Here is a 17997-nt window from a genome sequence, read left to right as displayed (position 1 = left end):
TGGGAATGAGAATGCAAAGGGAATAATTTCAAACAATAGGAATGGCTTGACTAAAGGCTGAGGGACAGGAATATCCAAGATCTGTCCAGACTAGCAATGGACTAGAAAATGTTATCACGTGATGAAGTATAATGCAAGGGAGACATTGTGCAAGCAAGCTTTCTGTACTGAGTAACTGCTACATGTGCAAAGCATATTAATTAAAGGCTTTCAAATACAGTGACAGACCATGATTGATTTTAAAAGAAAATAAATACAGGATGAAATTGAAATTTTAGATGAAATGCTTCGGGCCATCTTAAAGTACTTACAACCTGAATTACTTCGCCATTATAACACACAATAGCATAAAAATGATTATATCAAAAAATTTTAAAAATATATTGGAAGAACCAGAATAAAAATCAGGAAGGATATATAAAATCATTTGGTTATTGGTTATTATTCATTTCCCAGTAATAACAAGAACTTAGTTTGAAACTACTATATTACAGTGGTCTTTTAATAGGCATTTTTCAAAGGATACATTAAATAAGCCTAGTCATAAAGTTTCCAATCTCCTAAATCAAGATTATATTTTTAACATGTTTGCAGTACACTGTATGGAATAGAATCTACTGTGTCTATTCATGCATATTATTTATTAGTCCTACCATCTTCATATATCCTTCCACCTTTCAGTTCTCCACCCTCATTGACTAGGAGCCAACTACATTTTGTTCTTACAATTTATACAAGATTGAACTCATCTCCATCCATGGATACTTGACATCTCTCTTGCAAGGAGCTGTTTTCACCCAGATCTTGGCACAGCTACTTCATTCCCATCAACCCGTAGTATCCCTCCTTCTTCCCTGAAAGCCCTAGCAGAACTCTTTGTTAATCAAATGAGATGAATTGGTGCACAGCTGGGCAATGCAACACAGAGCACCATGCTGATCCCAGTTGCAACCTTTAAAACATGGTCTTGAAGCAGAAAGAGCCAGGATGTGACACAAGAAACATAAAAACAGCCAGACTTGCAAAGCCTTGTAAGGACAATGGGTTCATCTGAAAGTTGTTTGAAATAGCAGAGTGGTGGGAAACGAGATTTCCATTTTAGAATCACACTCTGACCATTATATTTTGAAGTGGATTACAGGTAGGGGAGGAAAATCCTGAGCTGAAAGTCAGGAGTCTAATTTGGAGGCTAATCAGGTAACAGCTTTCAGTTTCTACAGAATGGTGGCTATGGGAAAGAAAACAAGAAGAAAGAATTAGAATATGAGAACATGAAGTAGAAATGGAAGAAACAAATCTAGTGTCATTAACTCAATCCACATCAATTTATCAAGGGAAAAAAATCTAAATCTTATAATCATTTACAGAGGGATGTACTCAAATCATTTTTACGTTATTTTCAATACTTCAGAATACATGCAAATTATGCTAGAAGAAATAATTCACTAACCTGTTTGTAAGAAGCATCATTCAGGTAAATTTCAGTGTCACCAATTGAAATCAAAACACTTTTAGAACAAACAATATCATTGTCAAAGCACTTCTTATTCTGCGAAATGATAGATATATCTGACTCATCTGTACTCTGAAATATCAAAAACATTGTGTTAATACAAGTGTACACTGCACATTATAGTTATCTTCATTAGCAAATCTTGAGGAAGAACAAAATTTACAATAGATTGCATTCCAACTAGAAAATAACTTCTAGAATTATCTAAAATTTTGTGTCTAGTAGTTGCAAAACTTTACAGGATATAGCAAGGTGGCTAAGCCATTAAATACTTTTATTATTGCTGTCAAAACTAATTCAAGTAAAGCTTTATTTCTATGCTCCAACTTATCAATCATTATAATTTTTGTTGCCAATAGATAACTAACAAGACACCACTCGATGAGAATCCTCAAAGAAATATTTTTAATTTGGACAACATATTTTCCTTTTTAAGGAATTTTGGACTCAATAACTACTTGTCTACAATAATCTACCTGTCCATAAGTCAAGTAGATACAAAGATTTATTATGGGTTAATAAGGGAAATGATGCATATTATTTCAGGATTTGTCTTGAACTTTACATGTGGTGTCCATTTAAGTCTCTTGATAACCTTTTTAATTCAATATTCTCTCTGTTTTATAGATCAATACATTGGCATCAAGAGGGATTCATTGATTAAACTAACTTAGCTAAGTCAGTTTAGAGACAGAGTTCAGAATTTTGAAATGTTTTCTCTTGTTTTATTTTTACGAAAATTCAAAAAAATACAAATAAATTTGGAGGAGTCTAGTAATAGTTAATGAGTAAATTCTGCTTTAGATGAATGAAAACTGCTCTTTGAAAAGAGCATTGGTTATTCTCAGACACTCTAAATCTAGCCTCTAGAGCCTTTAACTTTACCTGTTCCCTACTGCATCCAGCAAGAACACATTTCTAGGATCATGGTGTTTAAGGTGGTATCCAGTCTCATGGACAGGTTTATTCAGTTTGAAGACTCCAGGAATTCATCATAAAATGTTTTTTGTGAAGCCAGACTTTGTGGCACAACACACGGAATTGCCATTAGAACACGCACACCGTTGTGAGAGCTCCAGTTCAAGCCCCAGCTCCTCCACATCTCATTCAGCTTATAGCTAATGTGTCATGGAAGGCAGAAGACCCTCCTGGGAGACTCAGATGACGTTCCTGGCTTCTCCCTGCAGTTTGGCTCAGCCTCAGCCATTATGGCATTTCGGATAACCCAACAGATCAAAGATCCCTCTCTGCTCTTTCTGTTCTTTCATTTTCTCTTTCAAATTAATTAATAAATAAAACTGTTAAAAATGTTGTTTGTATCTATTTTAAATGTATAATTGATAAACTATAATTCTATATATTTATAGGGTAAAATGTAAATACATAACATGCATATAATGTACAAAGATTAATCAAGACAATTGACATATCTGCCACTTCACAAACCTACAATTTTCTAGAAACAAGGTCCATAGATTTTTTCCAATTTCAAAGGTGTTAGCTGCCCAAACTTAAAAAGCCATTGACTTAAAGGGTTTTCAAGCTGAGAATCTCATCCAAAGAAAAGAAAGCAATGTGACATTTTTCTTTGTTGCAAAGTCCAGTACTCAAGGTGCATGTATATTTGCTAAATCTTTTTCATTTTTAGACTTAGAATGTTTAACTTTCATGATGAGAGCACACTGGGTTGAACAGTGGGTTGAAAATAATGTGGCTCTTCATATGAATTTCCCACACTTAGTTTTTCACATCTCTAGCCACGTGAATACTAAAGAAATATGTATCTTTAGAAAAATTCTTCCTGTTTTGTTAGTACTTGCTACAGTGTAAGTGCCCAAAAGATAGGTTTTAATGAATGGTATTGATGGCATAATTAATGTGTCTTTCTGTGACCTATTTTGCCTTGATCGGTCTTGAGAGCTTTACTGCTTTTTTCTTAAACAACCCCTTTGCAAAGCATTGCCTAATTTTGAAAAGAAAAATAATAAGGGTCATTAAGATGATTATGGCATTGTACTTTCAAAAAGTAAAGCCACATTTTATACCTCTGTGAATGATTTTCAAAGAAAGAAAAAAATATGTGATTCAGGGTTTTGGTTTTGTTATTCCTCTTGCAGAGTTATTTAGATTCAGGGAGCTAAAGGCTGACTTTTTATTTCCATTATATTTCTATTATTGTTAATTAAAGTTTCTCTCTGTTGATTTTACTCTTAAAATCATAAATATGAAGAGACACTGCATATTATCTAGTCTGTTTTATAATATGTTATGCTGACAGTAGCCTGAAACTATAGCAATGTCTAAGAGCAGTTTTACAAGTCTCACTTGCAATGTACTTGAAGTTAGTTTGGGTTGAAAACAATGCTACAAAGTTGCTTAGCAGCGGAGTTAGTAATGATTACAAAGCTAAAGCAAAAAGGTCAACATAATGTGCCACATGGGTTCCTCAAAACTATTTCTTCTTTTCATTTTGAAAGATTTGATATGGAATATAATTCAAACACTTTTGAAACATCCTAAGAGTTCACTACCCTTAAACTACTAAATTATTGTCATCAACATGTCAGTCTTGGAACACATCAATACTTCCACTCTTTTTAAGAGTAAATATATCGGGCCCGGTGGCGTGGCCTAGTGGCTAAAATCCTCGCCTTGAAAGCCCAGGGATCCCATATGGGCGCCGGTTCTAATCCTGGCAGCTCCACTTCCCATCCAGCTCCCTGCTTGTGGCCTAGGAAAGCAGTTGAGGACAGCCCAATGCATTGGGACACTGCACCCGCGTGGGAGACCCGGAAGAGGTTCCAGGTTCCCGGCTTCGGATCGGCGCACGTGGGGAGTGAAACATCGGATGGAAGATCTTCCTCTCTGTCTCTCCTCCTCTGTGTATATCTGGCTGTAATAAAATGAATAAATCTTTTAAAAAAAAGAGTAAATATATCATACAAGTCTACTAATAACGGTAGCTTCAGGCAATTGGGTTTCATATCCCATAGATGACAGGACCCAAATATAATCACTGATTGGCTAAGATTTTAATGCTGACAAAAAACAAAACAACTCCAGCCAATTAAATCCCTCCCTCAATTCAAAGAAAACAAAAATCTTGGCTGAAAGAAAAAGTTTCATGGTAAAACTGAGAGTTGGAGAGACACATAAAAGGAAGTAATGTGGAGAAAGGGCTAAATAGATGAGATGGAGCTGGAAGTAGCAGGTAGTAGAAATAATGATGGTGGCAGGGGAAAATGCAGAGTGAGAAAGGACAGGACAAGGGGGGAATCCCTATGTCTACAAAATCATGTCATCAAAATAATTACAATAACTTTTAAAAAGAAATAATGACAGCTGAAGTCAAAGAAAAAAAATTAGGAGGAGGAGGTGAGTTAGACAATCAAGCCCAAGTCAACAGAGAACACAGCAACGACAGAGAGATTGTCTCAGCAGCACCAACAACATCAGGACATCCATGAGTCTTCGACACCTCTGTAAAGCATTTGTTAGAGGAGTTCCTTGAGAAATGTTTCTGTCTCAGGACTTCGCAGGCAATCATAACAGCTTCCCCTGCCCTGCACCTACTGTTTGGTACCTGAAATGGAAAATGCTAAAACAGAATGTCATGGGAGGGAGAAGCTGCTTCATTATCTAGGACGATGATTTGAAGACACACTGATAATAAAGGAGAGGTGAGTTAAAACAGACAAGGTGAAAGACCCTGTCCTAAGGAGCCCAGCAACGAAGTCACCTCTTCTGTGATCCTGATTGTCCCTTTAGTCAAAATCAGTTATGAAAGTGAAAGGATAGGAAAAGATATCCCATACTCACTAAGAGAAATGTAAAAATGGACAATAAGATGATGGACTCTATGTTTGGTATATGCTTGCAATGGGGGAATCTCAACTGAACTTGAACTGTGGTTATGCAACAAGGTGGAGGAGTCCACCATGGTGGGAGGGTTTGGGGAGGGGTGGGGAGAATCCAAGTACCTATGAAACTGCGTTACATAATACAATGTAATTAATGAATTAAAAATAATAATAAATAAATAAATAAAAAGAAAAAAAAAGAAAAAAAATGAGCAGGAACAGTTATTCTGATATGAGAACAAAATAAACTTTAACACAAAAAAGCTGTTAAAAGAAACAAGGAAGGACATTATGTAATGATTAAGGGATCAATTCAACAAGAAGACGCGACTATAACAAATGTATACTCACTCAATGCTTGGTCACCTGGCTATGTAAAGCAAATATTAATGGATCTAAATGGAGACAGGCCCATGGCATCCCATACAGTTTATTAATGCAGAATTTCAACAGTCCACCTTGACCAATGACAGATGAACTAGACAAAAAAAAAAAAAACCAACAAGAAACAGCAGGACTAATCTATACTTTGGATGAATGTATCTAATTCATATCTACAGAACATTTCATCCCAGAGCTGCGTAATACGCATTCTTTGCATCAATTCATGGGACTTCCTCCAAAATGGGCCATATGACAGACCATAAAATAAGTCTCAACAATTAAGAAAATTAAATTACACAATATATATTTTCTGATCACAGTGGATAAGTTGCAAATTAATAACTTAAGAAACCAAAGAATATGAGAACACATTTTTTTCTTCAAACAAGAAAAGCCCAGTATAGATGGCTCCACTGCTGAATTCTTCCAAAATTATTAAAGAAATGATTTCAATTCTTCCTAGACTATGCAAAACAACAAATAGGAAGGAAATCTTTCCAAGATCCTTTTATGAGAACAGGATCACCTTAATCCCAAAACCAGAAAAAGACATAACAAGGAGAATTACAGCCCAATATCACTGTTGAATATCACTGTTGATGCAAGTCTTTAGTAAAATACTAAATAATCAAATACAACAACACATTGGAAATGATACACCTGGACCAAGTGCAATTTATTCCATGAATGTGAGGACGGTTCCACAAAAGTAAATCAATAAATGTGACATTAACAAACTAAGGAATAAAACCAAATATAAAAAAGTCAGAACTTCATGAAAGGAAGACGATAAACAAAATAATTTAAACAGATATATAAACAAACATGTATAAGCATGTAATCATCTAGAGGAACTGTATAAGGGTGACTGTCACACCAAGGAGGGAAGATATACTGCAGTATTCATCTTAACTTTTGGATAAGATAGACTCCCAATGAAACTGTTAGATATACCTTGACAATAGGATGCTGGACTCTCTACCATTGTCAAAACCTACCATGATACACTGAAACAGTAGAATCATGGATTTGTGATTGTTGCTGAAGGATTACCCTGTTGTAATAACACAGGGAAAAGAGTAGAGGGAGGGTACATGTGGAGGGTGGATGGGGAAATCCCTGAGCCTACGGAAATACATAATGAAAAAAATTAATTAAAATTGTTTAATTGATCTTCTTAAAAATATTTCTTTATTTGAAAGTCACATTCACAGAGAGAAGTTGAGAAGGGGTGGCAGGAAAGGAGAGAGAGAGAGAGAGAGAAAGAGAAAAGGAATCCTCCCTCCACAGGTCCTATCCCTTTATGGCTACAGAGGCTAGAGCTGAGTCAGGCAAAACCAGGAGCCAGGAGCTTCACCCAGGTCTTCCACATGGGTGACAGTACACGGGCCATCCTTCCCTGCTTCTCCCAGGCCATTAGCAGAGGGCTGATGAGAAGTGGAGCATCCAGGACTCAAATTTCTGCCCACTGTGGGATGCAGGTATTGTGGGTGATGACTCTATTCACTATACCACTACACCAGCCAGCCCCTAACTGTACTAACTATATGCCATTAACTTTTATGGTTTTTTTAAGTTAAATATTTATTCCACAAAAATATATTGCACTCTGTGCCTCCGATTCTGTTACATGTCAAAAAGCACAATGTACACACGAGAAAAAAATTTTAATCAACACAAGAAGGAAAGAAAGCAGATTGACAGGGAAGGAAAAATTAGATCTACTATTCACAGATGTGACTCCTAACACTGAAAACACGGCAGGTCCATGGACAATGCTAGCACACATCCTAACTCCTCAAAGGAAACACTGATTCTTTCAGAGAAAGGAAAACTCCGAGACTTCAAATCTTGGCAGCTGGAAGTAGCAGTAACAAAATACTACTAAACAACAACTGAAGCAGGAAGCAGCGCAAGCATTGGGAGTTTCATCTGGTATGATCACATTTAAAGACCGTTAGTTAAGTAACAATGCTGACTCACTAATTTACCTTTGGTATGCATTGATTATGTTTCACAAGCAAAAAAGGTATTTTTTTTTGCCTTATCATGTATGTTTTGGTCAATTTATTCTGAAAGATTTTGGAGGGCCTGATTCCGGTTTCTTGAATTTTAGCAAAATTGGTCACCACAATGTAAAAATAGTACTAGTATAATTTTAATAAATAACAGTAAATTTTATTTTCTTCAAGTAACCAAATTCAGTAAAGCTTTACTTCAGATGTGTATTTTTTGTAAACAGAATTTCTTTAGAGAAGAACATTACAAATAAATCACATAAAATAACTTTCCGCTTTTGTCAGAAACATGTCACATACCATTTCAGAACTTGAGAATTAGACATTTAATACTCTTCATGTCTTTTCTTATACAATCAGTGATATTAAACTCGATATCGAATTAGCAATCTGCACTGCTACTGAAAGAGCAGAATATTATTTGTGATGCATTTTCTTACATGCAAGTATGCAATCTTATTAAAAATTGAAACTGAATATGATGTGTTCATTCCAATAGAATGATAAACAGTGTCAAACTAAGGTGGCTTTGTGAAATCAGGTTACAAAATCTAAATGCCAAGCCTTAATAGCTCTTCCTTGTGAAATGGACTGGCACTGTTACACTGTAGTCCCAGTAAAAGAGGACTGCTACAATGATTCAGCAACACAAGACTTAAAACAAATAACCGTACTTAAAAATTTTTTCTGCAAGGCCCTGCGCAGTAGCCTAGCAGCTGAAGCCCTTGCCTTTGCTCATGCTGGGATCCCATAGAGGCGCCAGTTCTAATCGCGGCAGCACTACTTCACATCCAACTTTCTGCTACTCTGTTATTCATGGGTGATCCACACTGAGTTCCTAGCTCCCGACTTCACAACTCCCAGCTGTCGTAAGGATTGGGGCAGTGCACTCATACAAACACATGAGTGCACATATCTCTCTTATAAAGTGCAAATAAATTATTCTTTTAAAAAAATAAATGTGAGGCATGATTCCTGCTATCAAAATTTCAGAGCTTTCCTGGATAAATTGGTCACAGCAACAAGTGCACATGTAGTAGACAAGTCTTTTTCTGCACAGATTTTAAAAACTCAAGAATCATTTATGAAATTAATTAAATAGCAATTTATTAACAAGGATAATTGATACACTTAGGCAAAAATAATAGATGTGATAAAATATGGGAAAACATTTTAAATTCTGTTGATAGACACTTGCAAATATTTTTCCCATATGCAAAAGAAAAATCGACTTCGGTAGAATTTTTGCTTTACTATTGGATGGTAACATATCATGTTTAATATGACGTTGCCAAATAAACTTCATTTTTCTTCTAAGTTTGAGTTAGTGTAGACTAATTAGAATAAACATAATGTAAAAAGCAATTTTTAAAAAGTGTTAAGAAAGGAAAGGTCTCAGTATTCTTACAGCTACACCACCTGTTAAAAGGGGAATCCAAAACCATTCTGCAGTCCTTGGAAACAGAATCCTGTTATACCAGCACTCTCAGTTGTCTCTCAGTTGTTGTGCTCACACATTAAAGTTTATGGAACGCTGGTCTGTACACGTTGTGCAGAAGGTACACACATACATTTGTCTCCAACATTAGGTTGCAACTAGCAAAAACTTAGGCTTGTAGTGTCTACACTCGAGCAGAGATGGGTGAACATTACTTTTCGTAATGTTTTATCTTTACAGTTTCACTGTGATTGTGCTTGCCTGTGTAAGGAACCCAAAAGAAATAAAGGCTTCCTAATACACAAAAAGATATACAATCTAATTGGATATGTGAAGCAGTAGAAATACGCTAACTATGTGATTTTGATGAGGTAACTATAAACGCAATAGGATATAAAAACAGGACAGTGCAGCATGATCTTGAAACAGCACTTTGAGAGAGAAGATAACACACATGGAGAATATCCTGACAAAAGACACAGTGGAGTGATGGAGATAACAGAAACTTCTGGAAGACTTGCAAAGGAGCTCTGACTTTATAAGGTTGATCACTGGAAGAACTGGAGTTCTTTATAAAAACCAATCATTAATTGTCAGTTTTTTAAATATCAGAGGGGTAAAGGGAGAAAGCAGGCCCTCCCTCTAGTGGTTCGTTCCGCAAATGTCTGCAACGGAACCAGACCATAGTTGAGATCTGAACACTTGCCTGGCACGCCGGGACAGGAGAACGCAAACATTTGAACCATCATTATTGTTCTCTAGTCCACATCAGCAGGAAGCTGGAATCAGCTGCCAGAGTTGGGTGTCAAACCCAAACACTGTGATGGGACGTGAGCATTTTAACTGACACGTTCACTGCTAAGTTAAACATCCTCTCCATCACTGTAGTTCTTAAGCAATGATATGATGACTGTATGACTCTCAGAAAAATTAATGGATTGAAAAAAATCACATAAATGTAGAGATGGACTTGGGCCACAAAGATGTAGGTTGAGGAACACAGCTGTATAATGAATTGGAAACCAGGAGTTGTAAGAGCGAATGAATACATCAAATATTAGGAGAAAAAGAAGTAGAAAACAAGGAACAGATATCCAGTTCAGTTAACAATCAAGAACCACAATTATGCCCTCAGCTTTGCTCCTCCTTTGTGAAATGATGACTAAGTCTTGGCTCTGCCCTGAAAGAATCAACTTAACCATCTATGGAAAAGGGCTTAACTCAGAAGAGGCAACAGAGGCAAAGACAAAATCAGAAGAGATGTTAAAAGACTCAAAGAGCATATTTGCATATTCAATAAGGTTAAAATCAGAGGGAGATGACAAAGGCATTTGTGAAGCACTTAAATATCCAGGAGAAAGAGGATTTGCTCCAAAATTAACGTGATACATTTTCAGAATGATGTTTACTGGTTTGTATGTTCAAATCCTTAAGTTGTTGCACAGTTTTTTCAAGCTCCTAAATTTGCAATGTAAACTTCAGAGGATGAAAATATTCTAGAGTGATTTGCTAAAATGAGATTTGTTTGGAGGACACATAATCACAGAATATATTGTATATTCATTACTGTGCCTTCCTTATGCTCCGGAAGTAATCAAAATAACACAAACAAAAGTCTCAGTCAATTTGCCATCCTGTATAATTGGATGACAAATCCACCATTTGTAAATACTTCTTTAAGAAACTTAAAAGCATTCATTAATGAAGCTAAGAAGAAAAACACGAGGGAAACTCAGTGAGGAGTTTTACTGAAGTTCAAAGGACTATAGATTGCACTGCACACTTTACTAGCATTAAGACACAATGAGAATAGCAGTCTACTTCCTTGATATAGACTTAAAAAGCAAGATCACCTGCAAATATGTAATAACACAAATGACACACAGGGGAGAAAAAGCATGTATTAAGCAAAGGTTAGCTTGCTAGAGGAAAAGATAGTATTTTGTTTATCTTTGTGTGACTTCTTCCTAAAAGCTTACATTTTTCATCTAGAAATTTAAGTTTAATACTAAAGACATTTAAATAAAATATAAAGAGGTAATCCAAATGCATTGAACACAAAGGAAAAGCCAGGAGTTCCGTAAGATATATAAAACTTGGCATTATCAAAGAATATCATCAAAATCATATTTCTAAAATTGAGAATAATGTCATGACAATTATAACCACAGAGACATATCAACATATGATTTTGTGTGTTATATTTGGCAAGCCATGTTAATAGTAAAGATATGGTAGACATTTATTGGATATTTACTATACAGAAAACACTATCTAGGCAATTTACATCTCCTTTAATCCTCAGAATAAAATTCAGGGCTTGGCACAATAGCAAGCCTTGTTTACAGATGAGGAAACAAACTTAGAAAATTTAAAAACTTCTCTACCTTTCACAAATAACAGAAATTGAAAATGAATTGAGAAAATTATTTTAAACGACTGTCAATGTTATAGCTTTTTAGTTAATAATACATGTACTTGATCTGTCATAAATCAGCAGCCTTGTACAAATAAAAATGATTAGCTGTAACCTACCTTGATTAAAAACACCTGGCAATCACTGATATAGTCATATTCCAGTCCATCAAAAGAATGATAATGCCGGTCCCCATATACTGTGCACACTGCTGGACACGGATAGTATGTGCAATTGAACATTCCTCGTCGACAAACACTAATAGGAAGTAAAATCAGTTATCATATGATGAAACATGGCTCTAATTAATGTTTTTGAAGTGGTGTATAAACACTGGAAAGTTGGTACTAGAGAGCCCTCCCTGAGCCAATGATCCTGACAAATATTGCTATTTCATTCTGATAGCATCTATCATAAGGACTACCTAGACATATCTGTACCACTGTGGTTTAAATAATTTATCAGTCAACAAAACAACCCTAAACAAATGTACTGGGATCATACAGAAAATGGCTGACTAAGTGGAACTTTTAAAAAAAATTATTACTATAAAGAAAAATATTTTATGAGTGCAATTCTAAGAAAGTAATCATACTTACCTCCTGTCCCTCCCTCCTCAATCTCACTGCCTCCTTCCTTTTTTCCTTTAATCTTTGCAAAGACATAATTTCAGTACACTCCATAGTCATAGGCTTAATTCACCATCAATCATAAAAAGCATAACAATTCCACAGGAGTATAAACAAGCTAAAAATAACAATAATATCACATGATGTTTGTTTCATTCCTGTATTCTTTCGTATTTTATATTAATTTCCTCATGCCAGAGAAAAATATGATTTTTGCCTTTTTGGGACTGCCTTATTTCATTAACATAATGGTTTCCCTTTGTAACTATTTTGTTACAAAAGATAGGATTTCATTCTTTTTATGGCTGGCTAGCATTGTACAGAGAATATATATCACATTTTCTTTATCTAGTTATCAGTTGGTGTACAGCTGGGTTGATTCCATATTTTAGCTATTCTGAATTGATCTACATGGGGATACAGATAATTCTTTCACATGCTGATGTCACTTCATCTGAGTAAATTCTCAGGCATAAGATGGCTAGAATCTCCACACGGTCTTCCGTAATGGTTGTACTAGATTACATGCTCGGGAAAGCAGATCAGAATACGCTTTCCCCCAATTCCCTCCAATACTTTCTTCAGATTTGTGTCTGATACCGATTGCAAATGGAGTGAGGTGGAGCATCATTGTGGTGTTTCTCTGCATTTTTCCGATAACTGATGTTCCTCAGCATCTTTTCATGGTTTGTTTCCTGTATTTTTTCCTTTGAAAAATGCATGCTCATGTTCTTTAGTTCATTTTTAAATTGAATTGTTTGTTTAATTGCGGTTGAGTTTCTTGAACTATATATTGAGCCTGGAAATCGATTCTTCATCATTTATGTAGCCAGCAAATTTTTTTCTCCCAATGTGTTAGTTGCCTCTTCACTTTGTTGAGTGTTACCTTTGAAGCGCAGAAGCTTCTTAGCTTCATGGAACCCCATTTGTCTAATTTTGTTTTTATTGCCTGTGCTCCTGGAGTATTTTCCAAGAAGTATTTGCTTATGACAACATCCTGTAGAGCTTCTCTGATGTTCTTCTCTAGTAATTGATCCCAAAGTGTTTAAATTTTTAAATTCTTACAAGTACTTTTTCAGTCACGGCATTGCCTGTGTACACAAAGGCTACTAATTTTTGTATGCTGATTTTATGTTGCAAAATGTCACCAAACTCTGAGTTCCAATAATCTCTTTTTTCATGTCATCCACAAACAGGGATAATTTGACTTTCTCATTCCCAATTTATATTCCTTTGGTTTCTTTTTCTTTCCCAATGACTCTGGCTAAGACTTTTAGAATCCTATTGAGAGGAAAATTGAACCTAGATCTGCCAGTGGGCAAACAAGTTATTAAATTTTCAAATTCTTACATTTTACATTTTTCTTCTGGGGTAAACACATAGGCATAAAAGTAATGGTGTGGTCTCCCTGCAGACACCTTTCCACTCAGTCCCAAATGCCTTTTGCTGTAATTGAATGTCCCCTCACAATTCAAATTAAAACTGAATTGCCATCGTGACAGTTGAGGTTACAGAGATTGACAAGTGTTTAAGCGTTAATTACCTAATGAGTGTTCCACCCTCATAGTGGGTTGTTACACTTATGGGAGTGGATTATTTATCCAGGGAGTGTGCTTGTTATAAAAATGAGCTGTTGTTCCTGCTTGTTCTCTCCTCTTCCACCTTGTTGTGATTCAAAAGCCACTCACCAGGACTGACTCTTCTATCTTGGACTTCCAACCAACTAATATATTTCTTTTCTTTATACATTACCCAAACTGTGGGATTCTTTTAAAGCTATAATAAATAGAGTAACACACCTCTGAAGTTTTATTTATTCAGCCTTCCTTTGTGTATTTCTGCTACACATTAAAATACAAACTGGAAACCATAATGCTAAGGGAAATGAGCCAATCCCAAAAGGTTAAATACCACATGTTTGCCTCAATTTAAGATGATATGATGTTATGTATAACATGTTATGTTATGAATGTTATATGTTGTGTATAAACTAAAATTGAAATGTAAGTGAGGTGGTCACAGAAGGTGGCTAGGAACTCGCATTTACTTTTAACATATTGGTTACTCATTACTATGTCAATTAATCCCACAATGATGTAAATTTTTGCTGATGGTATGTTGGAGCTTTCAATTGACTGGGATGATACTCTGCTGGCTCTGTCTTCAGACCAGAAAGGGTATACCTAAGAAGCCGTTGAACTTGACAGGACAATAAGATGCTGGACTCTGTGTTTGGTATACGCTTGCAACGGGGGAATCTCAACTGAACTTGAGCTGTGGTTATGCAACAAGGTGGAGGAATCCACCATGGAGGGAGGGTTTGGGGAGGGGTGGGGAGCACCCAAGTACCTATGAAACTGTGTCACATAATACAATGTAATTAATGAATTAAAAATAATAAATAATAATAATAATAAATAAAAAGAAAAAATACAACAAATTAATAGAAATCAATGCAGTTCGTTGTAAACTGTGCTATGAAAGAAGTGGTTTTCCTTACCAGGTGTAACATGGTGTAGCAATGACTTCTCCAGAGAGGTACTCCCAGTCTTTCCAGATACATGGGCAACTTTCAGGAACATAACATTTTCCTTTGTGCTCTGCCATCCTTCCAATCAAAGAAGTAAAAAACTCTTGGAATACTCAGTTAAAAACAACAACATAATATTTTTGCTTTCAACACTGTTTTCTATGTTTACAGTAAGCTAAGGCATATTCTATCTGGTCTAACTACAAAAGGCTTTCATCTAGTCTTTTTCCTTGATTTTCTTCCATGGTTCCACACATTTCATAGTATTAAATAAATGTCAGACGAACCATTACGTTGTGATATTATAACCTCTTTGTATTTTGCATAACATTATAACAAAACACACAACAGCTCAAATTCATCAAAGTGATTTATTCCAAAAAGCATTTAAAGAGAACAAAAGAAGTCATTTTCTTCAATATTTATCACTTATTAGATAAGAATCCAACACTATTTTCTTAAAATAGTAATGGACACGTAAAATATTAATGGGTAACACTGTTACAGGCTATAGAAAGCAACTGAAGCTTCTTTCTGATTGCTTACAGGTAAAAATAGAGTTTAGTTTAGGAGTGTTTTGAATTAAAGAATCATTATACCAAGTATATTAACTTTATTCTTAACATATTACATTTTGAATGGTAACTTCCTTTGAAATGTATTTCCATCTTAAAACTTTATCTGATGAGAAAGCATCTAAAATCTCTATGAATCTAAAAATTAAAGCATACAAATTTTGGTTTAAAGTAAAATATAAACTAAATTTTAATGTGGAAATTAAACTATAATGTCAGGGAACTAATACTTATATCATCGAAATATTTTATGAATATTAAATAAACATAATGCATATTTCACTGTCTTTAGTACAATTAAGTACATATAGTATATATATATATATATATATATTTCCATAGTTTTAAAATTTTTTTCCAAAATAGCTTTCAAAATAATAATGCAAAGTCATGGAAATTAATAAACATTATAAAACAATATAGTAATATATATGAATATTAGTGTAGTAGTTAAAATATGTAATAAAATAATAATTAGTTTGAAACGTCATAATAAGCATATAGATACAATAAAAATAACATTATAAAATAATAATTATGCTTCAAAATATTTTGCTGTTATTAAATGATTTCTTTTGAGTTATTCAGTTTATTATTTTAAATGATAACAGTTATCAAATAATGCAAATAACTACTAAAAACACAATATTTGTCTTCTGAGTTTGTTTTAAAACACAGTAATTCAATGTTATGGAAGTTAGCATAGAAGTTGGGAATCTATTCTTGCCTCTTCTTCAAAACACAAATAATTACAGATGTTTCTATGAGCTCTGCTTTCCACCTCAGAGCTCCTTTTGCACAGTTAGTCAGTTACATGACTAACTGTACATACATTCCAACAAAATCAGCGACGATGGGATAAACATTTAAGCTTTTATAAGACTATGTGGCCGGTAAATAAACCATTATTGAAATAAATGTTAAAAGTTAATATAGATATTTTTGCAAAAATGAAGCATCAAAGATAACATTTGGACAAAATCAGGGTATGGCTTTAATCAGCCATGATTCCTTATGAGTCATGATCAAACTGAACGAGGTTGTGGGTTTTCACTCTGTCGCCACAATAAGGCTTTATTTTACCTCCCCTGCCTGTCTCACTAAAACATTTTCCTTGCTCAACTTCTCCATGCCCTTTACTTTCCCATGTGTGTTCCCTTGTTCTTTTGTGACCTTCTTTTCTTTGCTATGTTCTTCCTTCTCTTTTTTTTTTCCGGCCCAGCATTCTTTCCTTTTTAAAGAGATTAATTTCAGCCCCAGGTTACTTGGCTCTTCTAATTCATCCCAAGGGGACAATTAGACAACTGTGTTTGTCCTGGGAAGCAAACCACATCACCTCTTTTCTTTTCTCATAGTTTATAAGAGTCAGTCAGTCTAATAACATGCCCCATTGGCCATTGCCAGCCTCCATACAGAAAGCCCATGCAACCAGATCATATGTGCACCTAGAAGATAGCTAAAAACCACCAGATTGAACACTTTCTTTTCAGGGTACAAGGCTTTTCTGCAGTTCAGGGAAATGTACAAGTAGTATACTGTTACACACTGTTTATGTTGCCCCCAAGCATGTTTCAGTAACATGGATAAGAAAAAGAAATTGGTATCACTACTACAACATAATATCAGCAACAGAAATCGCACATTAGAATATACAAAGGCTATACACTTTGCTTAAGTGTTATACACACACACTATATATACTACGCATACTGCATTATATATATAAGATATATTATATATATACTATGTTATAAATTATGTCAGGCTAGTGTCACTTTCCCAAAATTGCAGTTGAAGCAGGCAAGAAATTCCAAGTTCATCCTGAATGAGTTCTCTCCTCAACTCAGTTTATTACTTTAATAGCATCTCACAATAATACTGTAACTCCAGCAAAACAATTTACAAGACTCTTTAAGCTATCAAATAGAAGTCCACCACATTGGGACAACAATTTTTGATACTTCTAAAAATAACATTTTTTGAGATATCTTGTGCTTTCTTGATACTTACCCTGGAGCACAAACACAGCCACTTATACAAGGTGAGGACGGGGCACAAGTGAAATTCATGGCCAGATTTGCGCATGTTGTCTCACAGTTCACACCACCAGCTGGTAAGTCGGGGTCAGGAAATCTGCAGTCAAAGTACTGTTTTCCCTCTGGGCAGACGTGAACTTCAGAGACAAAGCACAAACGAGCCATGCTTTAAAATTCATATTTAACCCATAGACAAATAACCATATTGACATAGGTTTATCCTAAGGAAACTGCACCATAGAATATTTTATGAATTCTAATTACTGTGAATTTTAGGTGATGAGCTCATAAACATTCCCTTTAATCTCCAAAGCTTCCAAAACCAATCTTGAATTTGCAAATGTTAACTACTTCTCATAATGCAGGAACTAAATATCTAGTAAATAATTGCATTGGGTGCTTTAGTATTTTATTTTATTAATTTGTAGGATTAAAAATACCATATGTATTTAAACTTTAACAAAGCCTGCAGGAACACATGATAATATTGAACCTAGCTCCATCTATCTGTCATTACTTACATCAGTGCTCACTAAACTCGAAAAGTGCAGAAATTCAGCTAACTGCAGGCAACGCGGGACTCACATACTACTCCACA

At 35.0% G+C, this 17997-nt stretch overlaps 1 protein-coding gene across 1 annotated transcript in view; it reads right to left on the bottom strand.

Moving 5' to 3' along the window:
- OTOGL (otogelin like) overlaps positions 1 to 17997 on the bottom strand; it is a 134053-nt gene that overhangs the window by 65601 nt on the left and 50455 nt on the right. The window contains exons 24-27 of the mRNA XM_058673670.1: positions 17374 to 17536; positions 14759 to 14866; positions 11749 to 11887; positions 1451 to 1585 (exon numbers count right to left, since the gene is read on the bottom strand). Of these exons, the coding sequence (XP_058529653.1) occupies positions 1451 to 1585; positions 11749 to 11887; positions 14759 to 14866; positions 17374 to 17536 (545 nt within the window). The remainder of the gene's footprint in view (positions 1 to 1450; positions 1586 to 11748; positions 11888 to 14758; positions 14867 to 17373; positions 17537 to 17997) is intronic.

This window comes from Ochotona princeps, chromosome 15 (assembly GCF_030435755.1).
Source record: "Ochotona princeps isolate mOchPri1 chromosome 15, mOchPri1.hap1, whole genome shotgun sequence".
In the NCBI taxonomy this organism is placed as follows: domain Eukaryota; kingdom Metazoa; phylum Chordata; class Mammalia; order Lagomorpha; family Ochotonidae; genus Ochotona; species Ochotona princeps.
Note: the sequence above shows the minus strand (reverse complement) of the source record. Positions and strands in the feature narration are given on the sequence as shown.